We start from the raw sequence: 18671 nt of genomic DNA, 5'->3' as shown, positions 1-18671 counted from the left end.
TTCTCAGAGATTGGATCAATCCAAATTGAGATAAACATCAATGTTAGGACCAAAAGCCAAATGGGTACTCCCTCTGTCCTGAAATGTAAGACATTTTGGTTTGTCCTAAGTCAAACTGTTCCAAGTTTGACCAAGTTTATAGAAAAAAGTAATAACATTTTGAATGTCAAATGAGAATAATTATATCCATTATGAAATATACTTTCTTAATTTACTTATTTGATATGTTAGATGTTAGTATTCTTCTCTATAAATTTGGTCAAACTTAGACCACTTTGACTTAGGACAAAGCAAAATGCCTTACATTTCAGGACGGAGGGAGTAATCAACCTTGATGCACCAAATGGACTTACCAAATAAACCACCATCATTGTCCCATGATATTTACTAGCCGTAAAATGCATAAGTTACGGGTACTCATATTTTTTTGCTTTATATTTGATCTGTTGTGATCTTAAACCCTTTTTTTTTTGCTGTGCTTGCTAATTCATATTGCAGCAATTTAAGTATTCTGATTCCTATAGAATGTTAGCACTCAAGCCATTCATGTTCTTTTAGAAAGTGCTCCGGTCCCTGTCTTCATGTTCTTTGTGGTACTACATTTTCCTTCCCCGAAAGGGCTGGTTTCTTCTTGGATTTGTGCCCTCTTTATTGTGCAAATATACTTGCAGCATTCACTAGAAACATGGACGTCCATGGATGACATTTCTCTCCATTCCATTATAGTATAGACAGGACATTAATCTCCTCTATCATCTCCATCCATGGCTGTTGGGGAGTTCGGGTGCAGGCAGATTAAACTAATCCAGGGGCCATTAATGTTGCAACCAGATTTGATTAGTGCAGTTAATGCGGGGATTGACTGACCTAAACCCTGCCACTGCTTCTCCACTGATCCGTCCATTCCCCTTGGATCTTCAGCTCTGCAAGAGGAATGTGTCAGCAGTTAATTGCTCCCTGCTGACTTCGTGCCACCCCCGTGTACGCTTCTTTTTCTAGACGAGGGAGGAGAGAATAAAACTGTGCGATCGTGCGCTCTTCTTAGCCCCTTGTCAACGGATTATCTGATCCTAAATAATCATACACACTAAGTGGGTAGCCTTGACCAATTCTGCATCATGCTATCTTTATTCTTTTTACTACATCTTGTGTCTATGCTTTTGCTATCATGATTTTTTATGATCCGCAGTGGAGGAGAATTGAGTCGTCTGTCTCTTGCACAAAAGGCAGCATGGGCAAAAGAACATAGATGAATCAACAACTAAAAAAATGCTGGTAGAAGTGTTTATGTAGGAATTGACATAACTGTGGTGTTGATGTATAGTGATTATTACTGCTATGAGATAATCCATGGAAAAATATTCTAAGAGATGGATTGGGTAACTATTAGAAGAAGTTCTAAGAGATTAATTGGGAACTGTCTCTAATACTGTGTCTCATATGAAAGCTTTAGCTGCAGATGAACCTTGAAGTCCCAGTGTGTTCACCTCTAGCATCAGTGCTCTGCAAAATAACAATAGTTAGCTTGTACCAGTACGAACCTCTTTCGTAGTTACTGTTAAGTATTAATCTTATATCTGCAAAAGCCGGTGCGTAAAGCTGATACTGATCTTAATCTTTTCTATTTTGAGCAGTTATTAACTTGATCTTATTTGTCTTTACCTTTTACAAGTTGCAGGGTCTTCTCAATCAGCCAGACCTTTTTCTCACTTTACCAAAGCATCTGATAGCATTTTGCTATGCAAAGTCATAGGATCCTCATTACTAGTAAGCTGGCAGTAAATAATCATATCGCATTACCAGATAGAAAACCCGCACTTTGTGCTGTTTTTTAGTTAAAAGAACATCAGACATGGCTCGTAGTGGGGCGCCAGAATAATCCCGGATTCCCGGTGGTTAATGACCCTGTTCTTCCTTGATGTTTTCTTAATCAGTCTAATCCTGACTCTGAATCTTTTGCCCTACTGATAACTGCATTTACCTGTCGATCTCCCATCGGATGCCATTTTGTCATATGGGTCGTTTACTCTTCGCAGTCCGCACGCGCACACGGTGCTGAGCCTGAGACTCTGAGAGCACGTGCGTGTCGTAACTTCTTGCCTTGTCCAGTCTCCAATGTGTATGTTGCCGCACGTGTGCAGCCCAGAACTGCAGCCTGAACTGGGAGAGGTCGAACTGCATGAGCTCTGAACAATCACCGTTCAGCTGTGACATTATGAGAACGTGAGCATAATGATCAAGATCATGCAGAATAGAACAGAAGATGTTTAAATTGTAGTGTCTAGTTTCGTTAAGGCTCGCTCTAGAACACTTTTTTTTTCAAATTTTGCTGGAATTGCACATATTCTTGCAAAGTTCCTGTAAGTTTTGGAAAATGGTAGAGATCTTCAGGTTTGGTTGCGGAGAGAACGAATGTGTGCCAAGATTGTCCCACACGAACTTGCTCGACCTCGCTTCCAATATTTGAATATTCTTATGGATTCTCACAAGTTTACGTGGCTGAATTCCAGTTTCGGTTCGCCTAACAAATTAAATCTAAAATGCCAATGTGTCGCAGGAACAAAGCTCAGTTTTGTTTTTTTTTTCAAAAAAAAACTAAAATTGGCAGACCCTGTTATAAAACCGCGCGAATCGCGAGCTCCCCATCCCTCCCTCCTTCCTCCCACCCTGCATTTCCGAAGCTCATTTACTCAGCTCCGTCACCGAGACCACGCAGCGGCATCAATCAGCGCCATGCAGCCGAGCGGCCGCGAGATGGCCGGCGGCGAGGGCGGGCCGCAGCAGGCCGACGACTTCTTCGACCAGATGCTCTCCACGCTGCCGTCGGCGTGGGCGGACCTGGGCGCCGGGGGCACCAAGTCGCCCTGGGAGCTCTCCGAAGGCGCCGAGGACGCCGCCGTGCAGGCCGCCTTCGGCGACGACTCGTCGGCGCTGCTCGTGTCGCGCCTCCGGCAGCACCAGATCGGCGGCGACGTCAAGTCGCCGTCCTCCTCCTCCCCGGTCATGCTGCAGCTCAGCGACCTGCACCGCCACGGCGGCGGCCTGGCGGGCGCCGGGGCCGAGGAGAGCGCCGGGTTCTCCCCGCTGCCGCTGTTCACAGACCGGTCGGCGCCGGCGCGGGAGGAGATGGAGGGCGGCTTCAGGTCGCCCAACTCCGCCGTAAGACTCGTCACCTTGGACCCAACTCTCCTCGTCTAGATCTTCCCTTAACCTTGTGAGCGTTTCGTTACCATGGATCCCGGCCGCTTGCGCGCGCGCGTCCAGCAGGGAGGCGACCACTCCCTGTTCAACGGGTTCGGGATGCACGGCGCGGCCGCCGTGCAGCCACAATTTGGCCAGGTAAGGTCACCGCACTCACGACATGTAATCCAAATATACAATATGCCAAGAACCTTCGTTTGATTTCATGTATTGCCGTCGGCTGCCGCAGGGAGGAGGATCGGTGTCGCCTCAGAGCCTGGGAGGACCGGCGGTGAGCGGCGGCGCGACAACACCCGCTGGCGGCGCAGCACCGCCGCGGCAGGTCCGGCAGCGGGCGAGGAGAGGGCAAGCCACCGACCCCCACAGCATAGCGGAACGTGTATGCCACATCGCCACTCTCCGCCCACCACCTTTCCGTTCTCTGAATTGTTCCTCTTTTTTTCCAAGAGAATAAAATTCAACGTGCTCATTCACAGAAGCGAGAAAAAACATTGCATAACCTCAACTTCGCTGCAATGCAATTCACATCCTTGAAAGCCACTATTTAACTTGGATGATACAATTTTATGCCGTTGATGGACCTGTAACTAATGACCACAATCTGAACACGTATCTGTTTGATCCTACACTTCTAGAAGCAGAATCTGAGCTTCACACTGTCCATTTCGCAGCTCCGGAGGGAGAGGATCGCGGAGCGGATGAAGTCGCTGCAGGAGCTGGTCCCGAACGCCAACAAGGTCGGCAACCTCGATCCCCCCCCCCCCCCTCTCCACGTCCTTTCCCCTTTCTCTCGCGTCTTCAACGTCGCCGTCGCCACCGCTGCTGCTTTTGCCGCTTTTTGCGCCATCGATCTCGTCGTTTCGCTCTCCGGCGGAAAAGCGGGAATCTTTCCCGACCCAGGCGCGCGTGCGACGGCCGACGGGGACGCTTGCCTGCGTACGCGATCGGGTGGCAGCGATAGGCTAATAGCTAGCAGCAGAAACGGGGCCGGCAGGTAGGTGAGGGTAGCGCGCTGCTCCTGTTTTGTCGAGCTCATTCGATGTGATGCGATCGATCTGCTGGATGCTTGGTACTGCAAGTCTGCAACGCCCTGAAAACTTTGAATGAACTGGGAGATTAGTCTTGCGCCAGCTACTACTATATGTGGACTCTGAAGCGCAGTAAATGGGCATGTGGGAGCATTGGATGCCTTGTTTTGCTCAATTTGTCCCTGAATTTCTGAAGAGGAGTCTGGTAGCAAATAATGGACTAACACGTTATAGCATGAAGAGCGGGGGATGTGTGGCTATGCAGCACGAATACGGGGATACGTCATTTTCTCAAAAAATCCGATACGCAGATACATTTTAGTAATTTTTTATAAAATAAATATTAATGCATATTAATGGTAGCAAAAGGAAAATAAAAAAGAAAAGAAGAAGAAACTAAGAAAGTCCAGCCCAAAAGACCACCAAACAGTCCATATAACCTTCCCTTTTATGGACCGGTCACATCGGAAGCAGATCCTCTACTCTCTTTCTCTGCAATACGTTCCACGGAGTATCCGATACGTACCCAAATAAATATCCGATTTATGTTTCATTTATTTTTTTATAGATACTTCTCCGATACGTATCAGTCGCGTATCCGCCGCGTATCGGTATCCAATACATAATTCGCACCTCCTCTGGAGTATTGGGGTCACGTAGATGTGTGGCTGTGGATACTGAAATGGCGACGTGGGGTTTTTGTTTTGCAGACGGACAAGGCGTCGATGCTGGACGAGATCATCGACTACGTGAAGTTCCTGCAGCTCCAAGTAAAGGTGACGATGCTACTTCTGATTTCTGAACATAGCTGAATCGCTGCCAACAAGTGATAGTTCAGGTGTCTTTGATCCCGGCTAGGCTTGCCGCAGTGCCAGTGCTGAATCTGCTGACTGCTTGCATTGATGCGCATTGTGTTTGCAGGTTCTGAGTATGAGCCGGCTGGGCGGCGCGGCCGGCTTGGCACCCCTGGTTGCAAGCATGTCCTCGGAGGTATTGGAACGCTCGATGCCATTGGCTGCAGATCAGAGATCAGTTGCTTGTAGTTTCGATCAATTCTGAGGATGAAGCATCGATCGGGTTACTACTTGTTTTCCGCAGGCCAATAGCAACGGAGGCGGCAGCAACAGCGGCGGCGGCGGTGCAAAGGGCAGCGCTGCCACCAAGGCCAATGGCAGCGGCGGCGGCGAGAACGGCGGGTTGCGCGTGGCGGAGAACCAGGTGGCGAAGATGATGGAGGAGGACATGGGCACGGCCATGCAGTACCTGCAGGGAAAAGGCCTGTGCCTGATGCCCATCTCCCTGGCGTCCGCCATCTCCTCCGCCACCTCCTCCACGTCGCTCCTCTCCCGCCCGCCGCCGGTCCTCCGCCACCCCGCCGCCTCCGCCAGCCCCGCCCCTCCCGGCCAACTGCACGACGGCAGCAACGGTTTCGCCGCCGCCAACGCGGCGACGTCCCCGGCGTCCGCTAGCAGCGCCGGAGGAGGCGGCGACGATCCCCGATCCACCAAGGACGCCGTCTGTGGCGGCGGTAAGCAGTGACCGCCCGGTGGGGGGATCGTCGGAGGATCCTGGCCGGGCGACAAACCGACAACTGTGCTGTATCAAACAAAGGGTGTAACTAGGATCATGTGACGTCGTACATCCTGTCATGACATCATATACCTTCGTTTCCCCTCCAATATAAGTATTTCCCATTGCCCTTTAGTTTCCTCCATTGCCGCCCTTTGACCTTTGTGCATGGTTCGTGGGCTGGTTCTCCCTTTCTTCATTGCACGTTTCGTGGAACAGCGATACCGTACCATGTGCGCAACTATCTAGGCGATTGGCGAGGAGGAACACCGTATCTTCCATTCCCCTCTCGAGAACTGAGGTGCGGTGTTCTTTCAATGACTGAGATGCCGGCCAGGACGACGACGACGATCGAGTTCGATCTGATGATGTGCAGGCTACTACTAAGCGTGGTGGACAAAGAACTGGTGGTTCCTCCTCTGGTCCGATCGCGCGCACGTCGTCGTGATTGTTGGATGGAGAAACTAAAAAACAAATGGTGAAAGGTTGAAGAACAAGGGCGAGCATGATCATGCGAGATACGACTACCAAAGGGCCGGGGCTGGAAGATTCGCACGTTGGCGATGGATGGGTGAAGTGCGTACAGTTGGCCTCCCGTAACTCGACCGTGCTTAAAGATTTGTGTCTGTCAACTCTGATGGTTAGGCAAAGGACGAGGCGATGGATGGATGGGATCATGGGAATGCGATCGCAGAAACTCGGGGCCGGCCGTGTGCGAGTCGCTGGACGGTCGGCCCCGGCTACTGCAGCCTGCAACAAAGAACTGGTGGCTCCTCCCTACAAAAAAGATAAACATAGGGAATCGCATCTCCGAGATCGTGTCCGTGGCATCTGATGATGATTATGAGTTTCTCATCTACCCGAGCCCCGCTGATTTCGCCATGGAACGAGCTGCAGGACCGACGAGGACGACAAGAGGCGGTTCTCGCCGGCCCAACGAACGTTCGTTTCACCCCGTCCCCGTTTCCGGCCCAGCGGCCCAGCAACAACGTCGGTTTCACCCCGCGGCCCGCCGACTCCGCGCCAGCTTTTCCAGCCGAAGCCGACGCACCCCTCAAAAAAAAAAAACGAAGCCGACGCGCACCGGACCGGACCATCTCGAATTCTCGGATCGGCAATTCGCCAATTCCCCTTTCTCTCGCATCTTCTCCGTCCGACTCCGAGCTCCCCTTCCGCTTCCCGATCCATCTCCAGCCTCGACGTCGCCGGAACCCTAACCCTAGCCCGCCATGGCCGGCCCCGCGGCATCCTCCTCCGGCGCCGCCAGGGCGGTCGTCCTCCGCCTCGACGACCTCTCCCTGCCCCCGCGGTACCTCACCGTCCCCTCCCACCTCCGGGTCTCCGACCTCCTCGCCTCCCTCCCGCTCCCTTCCTCCTCCTACTACCTCACCTCCGGCGGCCGCCCGCTCCCCGCCACCTCCCGCGTCGCAACGCTCCCGCCCTCCGCCTCCGTCCAGCTCCGCCTCCGCGCGCTCCGCGGCGGGGGCGGCGACGGCGGCGCCACGGGCGCCGAGTCCCGCGACTGCTACCTCTCCATGTACCTCGCCAAGAAGCCCGACAAGGTGGACCCCAACGAGACCCGCCTCTCGCGCTTCACCTGCTGCGCGCTCTCCGGGGAGCCCCTGGCGGCGCCCTCCGTCGCCGATCGCCTCGGGAACCTCTACAACAAGGAGGCGCTCGTCGAGGCGCTGCTCCACAAGCGCCTGCCCAAGGCGCTCTCCCACATCCGGGGGCTCCGCGACATGATCCCCATCCACCTGCACCCGAGGCCGGACGCGGAGGCTGCCGGGGAGGAGGTCCGGTTCCAGTGCCCCGTCACGGGGCTGGAGTTCAACGGGAAGTACCAGTTCCTGGCGCTCCGCGGGTGCGGCCACGTGCTCAGCGTGAAGGCGCTCAAGGAGGTCAAGACGTCCGCGTGCCTCGTCTGCCACAAGGAATTTGAGGAGGCGGACAAGATGCCCATCAACGGCACCGAAGAGGAGGTGGCCGTGCTGAGGAAGAGGATGGAGGAGGAGAGGGGGAAGGTGAAGGAGAAGAAGGACAAGAAGGTGGGCAATGGGCTGAGCGGCAGTAAGCATGCTGCCACTGCTATGGCGGTGGCAGGGGCTGATAAGTTGGAGAACGGAAAGAAGGGGGAGGCTGCTGCGGCAAAGCGCTTCAAGGCTGCGGACCATGCGCCAGCCCATGCAAATAAGGAAGTGTATGCGTCGATTTTCACATCCTCCAGGAAGTCAGATTTCCAGGAGACATACTCGTGCCGGTCGCTTCCACTGGGAAGGAATTGATGTCTTGGTTGGAGCGGATGCATGGAGGTGACCCTTTTCTATCAATTCGCTCCTTATTATGGCTCACCCACAAATTCCAGGGGTTGTTTCAGCTGCTGATGTTATGTATGTCTGATCTTTGATGGAGCAAATGATAGAACAGCACTAAGTTCACATGAATGATGTGTGAAATATGCAGTACTGAATCTTGTGCAGCAATTTGCTTGAATAAGGTGCTAAGCTTTGTTCCTAAAACAATTGCTTGCAGAGGAGCTTTCATGGTTGTAACCTCTGCATACAATTAGATCAATTAGTTCATATGTAATTTTCGCATTGTACTTATTTTGATTCTCATACATCATCCACAAAGAATGTAATCCATGGAAAATGCAAACAATTAGTGTCAGTGCGACATGAATATTGCAAGCGAAGTCAGTTTTCATCGCTCTTCTTTCCAAATACCCAATCAACATTGCAGAGCAGGAAAACCAATGTTAATGTGTTATAATGTGCAGATTTTGTGGCAGGCTTGTGAAATGCACCTCTTGTAAACTATTGGAAGCACTGCCTAGGATAACACTAGTTTTAAAAATGTACACATATTAAGTAAATCCTGCCAAAGCTCATGGCATGCTAGTACCTTGTTAGAACCGTGTATTTTGTTTGAAGTTGAAATGTGTGCATCTTTGAGGATTCCTATTTACTAGCTTCTGAATTCTGATGGCTTGATTTTTTTCCTTCTTTTTATCTGTATGCGTCAAAATAGTTTCAGACATAATCTTCGTTACACTTATATGTCCATCCATTTGATGAATGGAAACTACCAATGAATTGCAAAGATACATTGCATTTCTGGGTGGTTAAATATATTTTAAAAATCAGCCTTATGAGTTTTAAACTGATACATCATTGTGCTGATTATTGATTCAATCAGACAGGAAATGACCGAGAGAAGTGTTGTTCCAGGACGCAGAATTGTCCTCAGACTTTGAGACAGCAATGAGCGCCTTGTAATTGTAACGAAGGATGCTTTAGGTGCCTTGTTGTTTCTTGTTTGAAATTGGCACCTGTCATATTATTGTTTCACAGTATAAGCGGAAACGCATTGTACAGCCATTCGCTCATGATTCAGTGAGCTGTATACAGCACTTTGTTTCAGTGCCGCATGTGCAACATGTCTCTCATATTACCAGTGTATTGTCGTCTGCATATCTTGAAGTATGTTTGACATGTGAGTCACTTAAGCATGCCTTTTCGAAAGTTGAGCGGTGGTAATGTCCCCACTACTCGCGGGCTATAAGAATACTCCTTCTGTCCAAATTATAGGGCGTTTTGGTAAATCTAGATATATAGTTTTTGTCATGTATCTAGATATAATGTTTATCTAGGTGCATAGTAAAATTTATGTATTAAGATTTACCAAAACGATCTACGATTTGGAACTGATGGAGTATTTGTCTAATACAACATGTAGATGAGGATAGGATAAAATGTGGGAGACACCTGAAATTGAACTTGTATGGTACGGTAGATTCAGCTACATTAGTTGACGACTGTATCGCTGTTGCTCGGTGATGAGCACCTTTTTGTAAAATACATATGTTTGTTATGGGATGGGTAAACTGAGTACCATAAGTTACATATTTTTGTTGGTGGATTCAGCACGGTTTTGTGAAAAGGTGCTGTCGATGGTTCCATTGCTCGTGGCCATCTCAGTCATTCTTTTAACTTCAGATGTAGATATCGTTTAAAATCAGATGTAGATGTAGGAATGGTTGATATGTAAATCATTATTTACAGTGACAAATTCTATAGTATATGGTCTTATGTAATGTGAGTACCATTTTATCCCCTTCAGAGTTATGAATTAATTATCCCCTTTAGAGTTATGAATTAATTGGAATTGTTACGCTTTCGATTATAGCAAGGTCTTTGATTTAGACTTCACTGTAGAGGTTTATATGCTAGCATATGGAAGATTGAGCTCATGACAAGATTAACATCATGGATTTTATAATTGATGCTTGATCTAGCTAGGAACTATCGATGCTATATATGTGTCGGTACTCCAGGACTGGGGTACCCCCTCTTGCTATATCTAGGCAAAGGTCGCATAGTTATCTTTAACTACGCCCTGCCGGCCGAGCAGCCGGACCCCTGTGGTCCGGAGCCCTCCTCTCCTGGCAACGGCCCCGGACCCGCTCCCCGCTTGGGGAGGGTCCGGTGACGCCACGTGTCCCGGAGGAGGTAGCCCTCAGCCAAAACAGCTGGGGCCCCGGACCTCCCGCGGCGTCCCGGACCTCCCAGGGAGTACCTGACCCCCGCCGAGTCCCGGACCCTCCATATACTATCTGGACCCCTCAGCGGGGTGGAACCGACACCCCGCCTAGGGCTGGTCCGGAGCCGCCACGTGTCCGCAGGTGCGGCCACGCGCGCGGAGCCGCGTGACTTTCACTGGAAGACTCGCCTACCTACCGCATTGAATGCGGTAGGCGGAAGTGCGCTCTGCCACAGCAGAGCCCGAGGCGGTTTTTGCCAGATTGCACTGTTGGTCGCGTGTTACCAAGGCGCACAGTGCAATCGCTGGCGCCGCCCACGTCGCGTATGTCAGTCTGCTAAGCCAGTTGGGCACGACGGCTCGGCTTCGCCCATTATGACGCCTACATGGTAGCCTCGACAGACTACGCCGCATGCTACATTGCCCCAACGGGCGCCTTGCTGATGGGACAAATAAAGACTCCCTTCGGTCAAGAGAGTCTACAGGGCGATGAAAGCGTATCCAAGAAGAGATTCTCAACCGCTGTAGCTCCATTAAAGCTTTCTGCGCAGTACACTATACATCCATGTTAGACCCACCTGTCGGGGTCGGAACGCCTGTGTACGCGTCCCCTTGGTCTATAAAAGGGAGACGCTCGCTAGAGGAAAATTCAGTCAAGGCCCCCGGCTGGGCAGAGGATAGACTCATTCATACTAAGAGCAATATATCTCACAGTTCACGTAGGGTATTACGCTTCGGCGGCCCGAACCACTCTAAACCCGAGTGTTCTTGCCCCCAAGCTAGATTAGCCGAATCGCTCAAGCACTTTCCCGAGTACTTTTCCTCTGGGATTAGGCGGGTGCATTCCGCCACCCGGCTGTGGGTACCCTCAAAAGCCCACGACATTTGGCGCCGTTCGTGGGGAGGGTGCAGGCGTTGGCTAGATCTCCAGGCTTTTGAGGCTGAGCTCATCCTCTGCAACATATTCGACGAGAAGATGAAGAGGGGCATGGCGTCACCAACGCCGCATGCCACGTCGCCGAGACAATGATGCCCTCGGTGCGGCGGCGCACGGCAGCGGCGCCTGCTGTGCGTCGCCACTGCGACACCTCGGAGCCGGCGTGGCGGCGCGCAGCGGAGACACCTGCTGTGCGCTACCCTACAACACCTCTGCGTTGGCTCAAGGTTTTCTCTCAAGCAACCACCAGGACTCCCATGCAGCGACATGGCGTCGGCTCAAGGCTTTCTCTCAATATGAAGCCTGGAGCCGACCGCTGTGGCCCGGGGGAAGTCTACCGTCGTCTCCTCCCTCGCCAGGACCGAGTCTCTCTTGGTGCTGCTGCAGACAGGATCCCGCCACCAGGCGCGGGGGCCTAACGCCAGCACCAAGGTCGACCCGGCAAACGACCGCCCTTCTCCACGCTCCGTGCTCATCCAAATGAGCACCCAGCTCGTGATGAGCGATCACCGGGCTGGCTTCCAGCGGCAGACGGCGGCGGCTGGGCCACTCCCATTCAAAGCCAAAGAATTCGTCTCCATGCTACATATGCATATGACAGTTCTTAGGCAGGGAAGCCCCCCCCCCCCCCCGAGCACCCGAGGTGATGCTGGATGATGCAGTTCAGGCATGTCCAGGATGCCTCCGCCTCCGACGACTGTGGAGAACTCAAAAGTGGCAATTCCACTCCGTCTGGGAGTATGCATGCCTTACAGAAGGCGGCCGTAGGTTACCCCTAGATAGGACTAAGAGAGTACATCCTTGTAATAACATGGTGCCTACGTGTGGTCCGGAGCGGTAAAGGTCCGCCCTTGTAAACCCGATCTCTGACTTCATCGCACAAACAGGCAACGCCAGCAAGTGGTCCAGAGCGGTAGAGGTCCGGCCTCGTAATCCCGACCTCTGACGTACACCACGATAACCACAATAAAGGAGAATTGCTTTCTCGGTCTTATCTGAACTTTACATTGGTTACACTTATCCATTTTTTTTCTCCCAAACGGAGTCTTTTCTTTAGTTACTAACGATCCAAGTTGAGTTGCTGGCTTGTGGTCAGGTGGGGACACCCCTTCTAGCTAGAAGACAGTTCGGACCCCTAGGGACATGCTCAGGAGAAGTGGTTCCCGTATCCTGGGGTAGAGAAGCTTCGCGTAACTTAGCCTGGTAATGTACCCTAAGCTTATGCACTTCACTACCCTGTTACGAGTCTCCTAGTATCCGAGACTGCTATCCCTAGAGGTCCCGGGCTCCTTTCTAGTATAAGGCCTGGTTTCCTACACCTTGCTGCAAGGTCCGGTGGCGTAATTCATGGGATCGTCAGCAACTACTCAAGTCCACTCTGGTGGCCCGCTCCGGCAGAGACCGCTCGCCACGGTCGACTCAAGTCCACTCCAGTGGCCCGCTCCAGCGGAGACCGCTCGCCATGGTCGACTCAAGTCCACTCCGGTGGCCCGCTCCGGCGGAGACCGCTCGCCACGGTCGACTCAAGTCCACTCCGGTGGCCCGCTCCGGCAGAGACCGCTCGCCACGGTCGCCAGGAGCCAGGTCCGGGGAAGTGATTCTTGCTCCCTGGGCGGTCCGAGGTCTGTGTAGCCGCTTGGCTTGGTTCCGTACCCCAAGCCTACACCTTCGCCGCCCTAGGGAAAGCGCTCTAGTACCTGAACCTGGCAACAGGTGTTCCGGCCTCCAAGGGGTTCGGAGCACCCGCTTTCGACATGAGCACACCGACACAATCAAGTTGCGTGGAAACACATCATGATGGTGGCCCCACCCGCGGGTTCGTACCTCTCCCGAGGTGGGCCCGGGGGCCACTATCGGTACCCCAGGACTGGGGTACCCCCTCTTGCTGTATCTAGGCAAGGGTCGCGTAGTTATCCTTAACTACGCCCTGACGGCCGAGCAGCCGAACCCCTGTGGTCCGGAGCTCTACTCTCCCGGCAACGGCCCCGAACCCGCTCCCCGCTCCCCGCTTGGGGAGGGTCCGGTGACGCCACGTGTCCCGGAGGAGGTAGCCCTCAGCCAAAACAGCTGGGGGCCCCGAACCTCCCGCGGAGTCCCGGACCTCCCAGGGAGTACCTGACCCCCGCCGAGTCCCGGACCCCCATATACTATCCGGACCCCTCAGCGGGGTGGAACCGACACCCCGCCTGGGGCTGGTCCGGAGCCGCCACGTGTCCGCAGGTGCGGGCACGTGCGCGGAGCCGCGTGGCTTCCACTGGAAGACTCGCCTACCTACCGCATTGAATGCGGTAGGCGGAAGTGCGCTCTGCCACAGCAGAGCCCGAGGCGGTTTTTGCCAGATTGCACTGTTGGTCGCGTGTTACCAAGGCGCACAGTGCAGTCGCTGGAGCCGCCCACGCCGCGTATGTCAGTCTGCGAAGCCAGTTGGGCACGACGGCTCGGCTTCGCCCATTATGACGCCTACATGGTAGCCTCGACAGACTACGCCACATGCTACATTGCCCCAACGGGCGCCTTGCTGATGGGACAAATAAAGACTCCCTTCGGTCAAGAGAGTCTACAGGGCGATGAAGCGTATCCAAGAAGAGATTCTCAACCGCTGTAGCTCCATTGAAGCTTTCTGCGCAGTACACTATATATCCACGTTAGACCCACCTGTCGGGGTCGGAATGCCTGTGTATGCGCCCCCTTGGTCTATAAAAGGGAGACGCTCGCTAGAGGAAGATTCAGTCAAGGCCCTCGGCTGGGCAGAGGATAGACTCATTCATACTAAGAGCAATATATCTCACAGTGGACGTAGGGTATTACGCTTCGGCGGCCCGAACCACTCTAAACCCGAGTGTTCTTGCCCCCAAGCTAGATTAGCCGAATCGCTCAAGCACTTTCCCGAGTACTTTCCCTCTGGGATTAGGCGGGTGCATTCCGCCACCCGGCTGTGGGTACCCTCAAAAGCCCACGACAATATGCACTACCAGAAAACAGGAAGTTCCCGATGGCTGAAAACCATCAAGAAAGGGCTGAAAACCGTCAGGATTACTGTTCCTGACAGCCTACCGTCAGGAGCAAGCTGATAGGAGTCAATAGTTAGGAAATATCACTTTTTTCTGACGGTTGGCCGATAGGAATACTTTTCTGATGACAGTTTCTGACGGTCAGACTAGGGATGGAAACGCTGACTAATTCCTGACGGTTGAACTGTCACGAAACCAAGTAATGAAGAAAAAATAATATACACAAAAGACATGCATCTATAATTATAATTTGTCAGCTCAGCTTGTTTGATAATTCTATTTACATGTAACATACATACAAGCTTGACATCCATGAAGCTATTGGAATAGAATAAATAGATGAGTACTTCACTAAATATACATTCTTTTATGTCCAAGTCATCATATGTCAGATTGCATGAGAACTCCAAATATACATTTTTCAGATCTAATGTCATTGTATGACAGATCGCTTTGAACTCTACAACTTTTTATATATGACTCCTAGCTAGTTATCTAAACTTGGTGACTTCTGAGTATATCTTTTAGTCAAGTAAACTATAGATCAACTGAAGTTCACATTCTAGGCAATGAAGCAAGATGACACCTTTTAGTCAAGTAAACTAAAGATCAATTGAAGTTCACCTTCTAGTTGCAATGAAGCAAGATGACACTTCTGTACCTAAACAAGTGACCAAAATAACTAAATCAGATGGCGACCCATATTAAAGTTGTCAAAACTAAAATAATAATAGTAATGATAGAAGTATCAATTCACTCTGCCCATATGTTGCTCTCATTCACTTCATGAAACTCTTTTATGCAAATGTACATTATTGCCCTCATATGTTACTACAAATCTTGCATCCACCAAAATAATAGTACTATGGACACATCTTTTAAGGTATGAAATGCATTTGTGGTGTCTACCAATAGTTGCAAGGATAATAATGGCCCGCTCGCCCACCCGTACCGTGGTCTTTGAGATGACACGAACAATAAAACCATATGCAATACTAACGAGACGCATATGATGATGCGAACTCTTCCGGTGCTGTGTAAAATCTTGATTTATGTTTTGCACACTTTTAACTATGTTTTTGTAATTTTATGTGTTTGTGTGTATTTGTGTATGACCTACAACTCAATAAACTCATATACTTTTGTGAGACATATATGTGGCGTCTAACAAGGATTACTAATGTTAAATGGGTTAGCTGTTGGTTGATAGTTCTATTTAGCTTGCAAATATGGGATACATAAAAAGAAGTGATTAATCTAGTAACAATCAACATATTAAGGAAAATAATCTAAACTAGGACATATTTACACCAAACATGGTGTATCCAACTTTATAAGCTCAATACACCAAAACTATATTTTGGAATGACTTTTTTTCTTGGTACTGAGCAAGTATGTATTTTTTTCATTGCTGACGTTGGATTTAACTATTTTGAATAACACTTACATAATTTGACTACAGCAGAAGATTCGAAGAGCAAAGTTAGTCTAGTATCTACTCTTCCTAGGTACTATCTATTACTATTTTTATTAAGAAAACTATTGATTACTATTATATCACCCCCTTCTTAATGTAGACTATGTAGAAACTCCTGCCTACCGCTGTAGCACCTCCTATAGTCCACACAGAGTGTCATCTTGTAGCTACCTTCAATTCTTGATACTCTTGTCCATAACGCGCTCACATCCCACGAAAGTAGCCATCCCTTATTTCCTTGCCACTCCAAACCCACCAAACCCTAGCCCACTCGGAGGTAGCGATACTAAATGTGGAGCGAGAGTTTGACAGAGGCTGCACACACACACACACACATATAGAGAGAGAGAGAGAGAGAGAGAGAATGATTAGTATCAAACACTATGTAATGAAACAAAAAATGTTCTATACCAATCCCTACTTCTTGTGATTCCCTTTGTCATAATAAGACAAACACCCACACGTAGCTTCATATATCAACTCACCCCCTTAATAACCCCTATACATAAAAATGCGGGCTTTCCATGTCAACCGTGCTTGTGGTGCAATAGGCATATAAGAATCAACATGTTCACTTGCTATTTGTTTCCATATTAGTTTACCTAGCTTTAAAAAGTAGAAAACATTATCTCACTACTACTTTCCATATTAAATTGATATCCTTGCGACTTTAGTGTAAATAGTGCCACTCATCTTCTTGCCGCCCCCAATCCCACCAAACCTAGCCCACATGAAAGCATCAACAATAGAGATGGATTGAACAATGGAGATGGATTGAGAGCCTGGTCAGACAACTACCAAGGATTAATGGATTTATTAAATAAGTTAAGCTGTTGGTCGATAGATTGGTCTAATTTGATTGGTTTGGGTGGTTATTCACAAGTACTCAGTAATCAAAATCTTAGCAAACATAGAATACATAATAATAAAAATAGATTAGTCTAGGAGTAGTCAATACTTTAAAAATTATAATTTGGAAAGAAAGTTTCTTTTGAAGCTAGAAGAAAGCATGCCTTTTTTACACCGTTGACATTGGATTTAATTATTCTAGACAACACTTATATAATTTGAGAACATAAGAAGGTTCAAATATTAAAGCTAGCTTAGTCCCTGATCTTCCTAAGTATTATCCATTATTGCAATCTCTTCCCTTCCAAATATAGATGAGCAACCCTAGCACCTCCTCTCCCTATTGTTCACACAGAGTGTCGCCTTGTCACTACCTTCAATTCTTGATGCACTTCTTGCCCATAACATGCTCAAATCTGGCGGCGGTATAAACAACCATGAACCATCCCTTATGTCCTCGCCACTTTAATGCAACAAACCCTAGACCACTCGGAGACATCGACACTAGAGGTGGAGTAAGAGCTTGATGGAGGCACACACACACACACACACACACACACACACACACACACACACACACACACACACACACACACTGATATTGACAATGATAAGTTTCAATGTTCATATAGAAAAATATAAAATATTCATTTCAGTACTACTTTCGATATCAACTTGTCAATCTTTGCGACTCCTGCACTATGAATAGCCCTCCTTCTTTTATTGTCGGCCCCAATCTTACCAAACCCTAGGACACTTGGATCCAGTGACACTAGAGATGGATCAAAAGCTTGATGGAGGTGCATATGCGCACTTGCACATGCGTGCACTCACACATGCTACTATGATATTTGTCAATGATGACTGATGAGTACCAAGGTCTATATAGTAAGACAGAAAGACATTGGGTTGCTATTGTATATCGACTCTGCATCCTTACAACTCCTGTCCATAATAAATTTGTCCTGCTACCAATTCTATGTCAACTTGCACAATAATTAGCAAATATTCACTTGTTAATCCATTCTATATCAATCCAGTACTTTCTTGACTTTAACGCCTTTCTTGCCATAGAAAATAAGGAAATGTCCACTTGCCACTACTTTCTATGTCAACCCACCCTTATTGCTCCCATGATTCTAATACTTTCTATATCAACTTGCCACCCTCATGACTTCTCTAGATGTAGTAAACATTTACTAGTAGCATATTGGAAGACTAATAGGTTAAAATAGAAGTTTTTTTATCACCTCATGACCCGACTCCCCCTAGCTATAGTAAAATAGGAAATATCCACTTGCTACCACTTTCTCTCTCTCTTAACCATGTATCTGGTGCATCACCAACCACCTCATGGCTCAATGCGTGCATTTGGTGGGGATTCATAGCCAAGATTTCTTGGAGTAGTGGTTCTAAGAAAATTTGGATATCAGTTTGAGCTAAGCAGAGAGCTAAAACCTTTTAGTTTAGTGTGCAAATTGCAGATTCAGCTTGGACCTTCGGAGCTGGTGTCGTAGTTTGGAGTTTTGTTCCAAACAAGCCATATAAATACCCACAACTCTTTCATCCTCGATCGGATTCCCTCGCTCCTGATGAGATTCATTGGAGTCTTTTCTGCACCCTATCTTGTTATGAAGCTCTAAAACAGAAAACAACTACTGAATTGTCCTATTTGCCTCATCTCATTTGGTGGTTCTGATCGTTCGAATATAGCTGAGTTGCTCCTTAAAGTTAGTTTCTCCATTTTTCCTCTCCTAGAAGGGTCTATGTGCAAGTTTTCGGAGCTCATTGAACTATAAAAAGTCTGTATAAGTCTACAAGAGATACCTGCAATATTTGGTCTTTTTTTAAACATGCAAACAATATTACTACTTTACTAGTGGATCTTGTTATCGACTTCTTGCACTAGACGATTGTGTCACATTATAACAGATTGTATATCTACAACGGGATAAGACGTGTGTATAATAACAATCATGATAGGTCAGTACTCCCTCCATCCAAAATTTTAGGTTGTTTTGGCATTTCTAGATACATAAATTTTGTTATGTATCTAG

The 18671-nt window shown here is 49.0% G+C and overlaps 2 protein-coding genes across 3 annotated transcripts; both read left to right on the top strand.

Annotated features, from left to right (window-relative positions):
• The first annotated feature begins 60 nt into the window (after positions 1-60).
• Positions 61-5932, top strand: LOC120670310 (bHLH transcription factor RHL1-like). The gene is made up of 7 exons (XM_039950398.1): positions 61-3159; positions 3268-3339; positions 3431-3580; positions 3873-3938; positions 4940-5005; positions 5151-5219; positions 5328-5932. Exons 1-7 carry the CDS (start codon positions 2413-2415, stop codon positions 5766-5768), a joined length of 1611 nt encoding a protein of 536 aa, XP_039806332.1. The 5' UTR covers positions 61-2412; the 3' UTR covers positions 5769-5932.
• Positions 5933-6876: 944 nt separating this feature from the next.
• Positions 6877-9271, top strand: LOC120670113 (replication termination factor 2-like). Of its 2 annotated transcripts, none has more exons than XM_039950118.1 (2): positions 6877-8110; positions 9001-9271. In XM_039950118.1, the coding sequence occupies exon 1, from the start codon at positions 7028-7030 to the stop codon at positions 8081-8083; it is 1056 nt and encodes a 351-aa protein (XP_039806052.1). In that variant the 5' UTR covers positions 6877-7027; the 3' UTR covers positions 8084-8110; positions 9001-9271. The 2 variants fall into 2 exon arrangements, with proteins under 2 accessions (XP_039806052.1, XP_039806051.1); XM_039950117.1 differs by having other exon boundaries at positions 6878-8110; positions 8997-9271.
• Positions 9272-18671: the final 9400 nt, after the last annotated feature.

Source organism: Panicum virgatum, chromosome 4N (assembly GCF_016808335.1).
Source record: "Panicum virgatum strain AP13 chromosome 4N, P.virgatum_v5, whole genome shotgun sequence".
In the NCBI taxonomy this organism is placed as follows: domain Eukaryota; kingdom Viridiplantae; phylum Streptophyta; class Magnoliopsida; order Poales; family Poaceae; genus Panicum; species Panicum virgatum.
The sequence above is the reverse complement of the archived record's forward strand: the minus strand, read 5'-3'. Positions and strand labels throughout refer to the sequence as shown.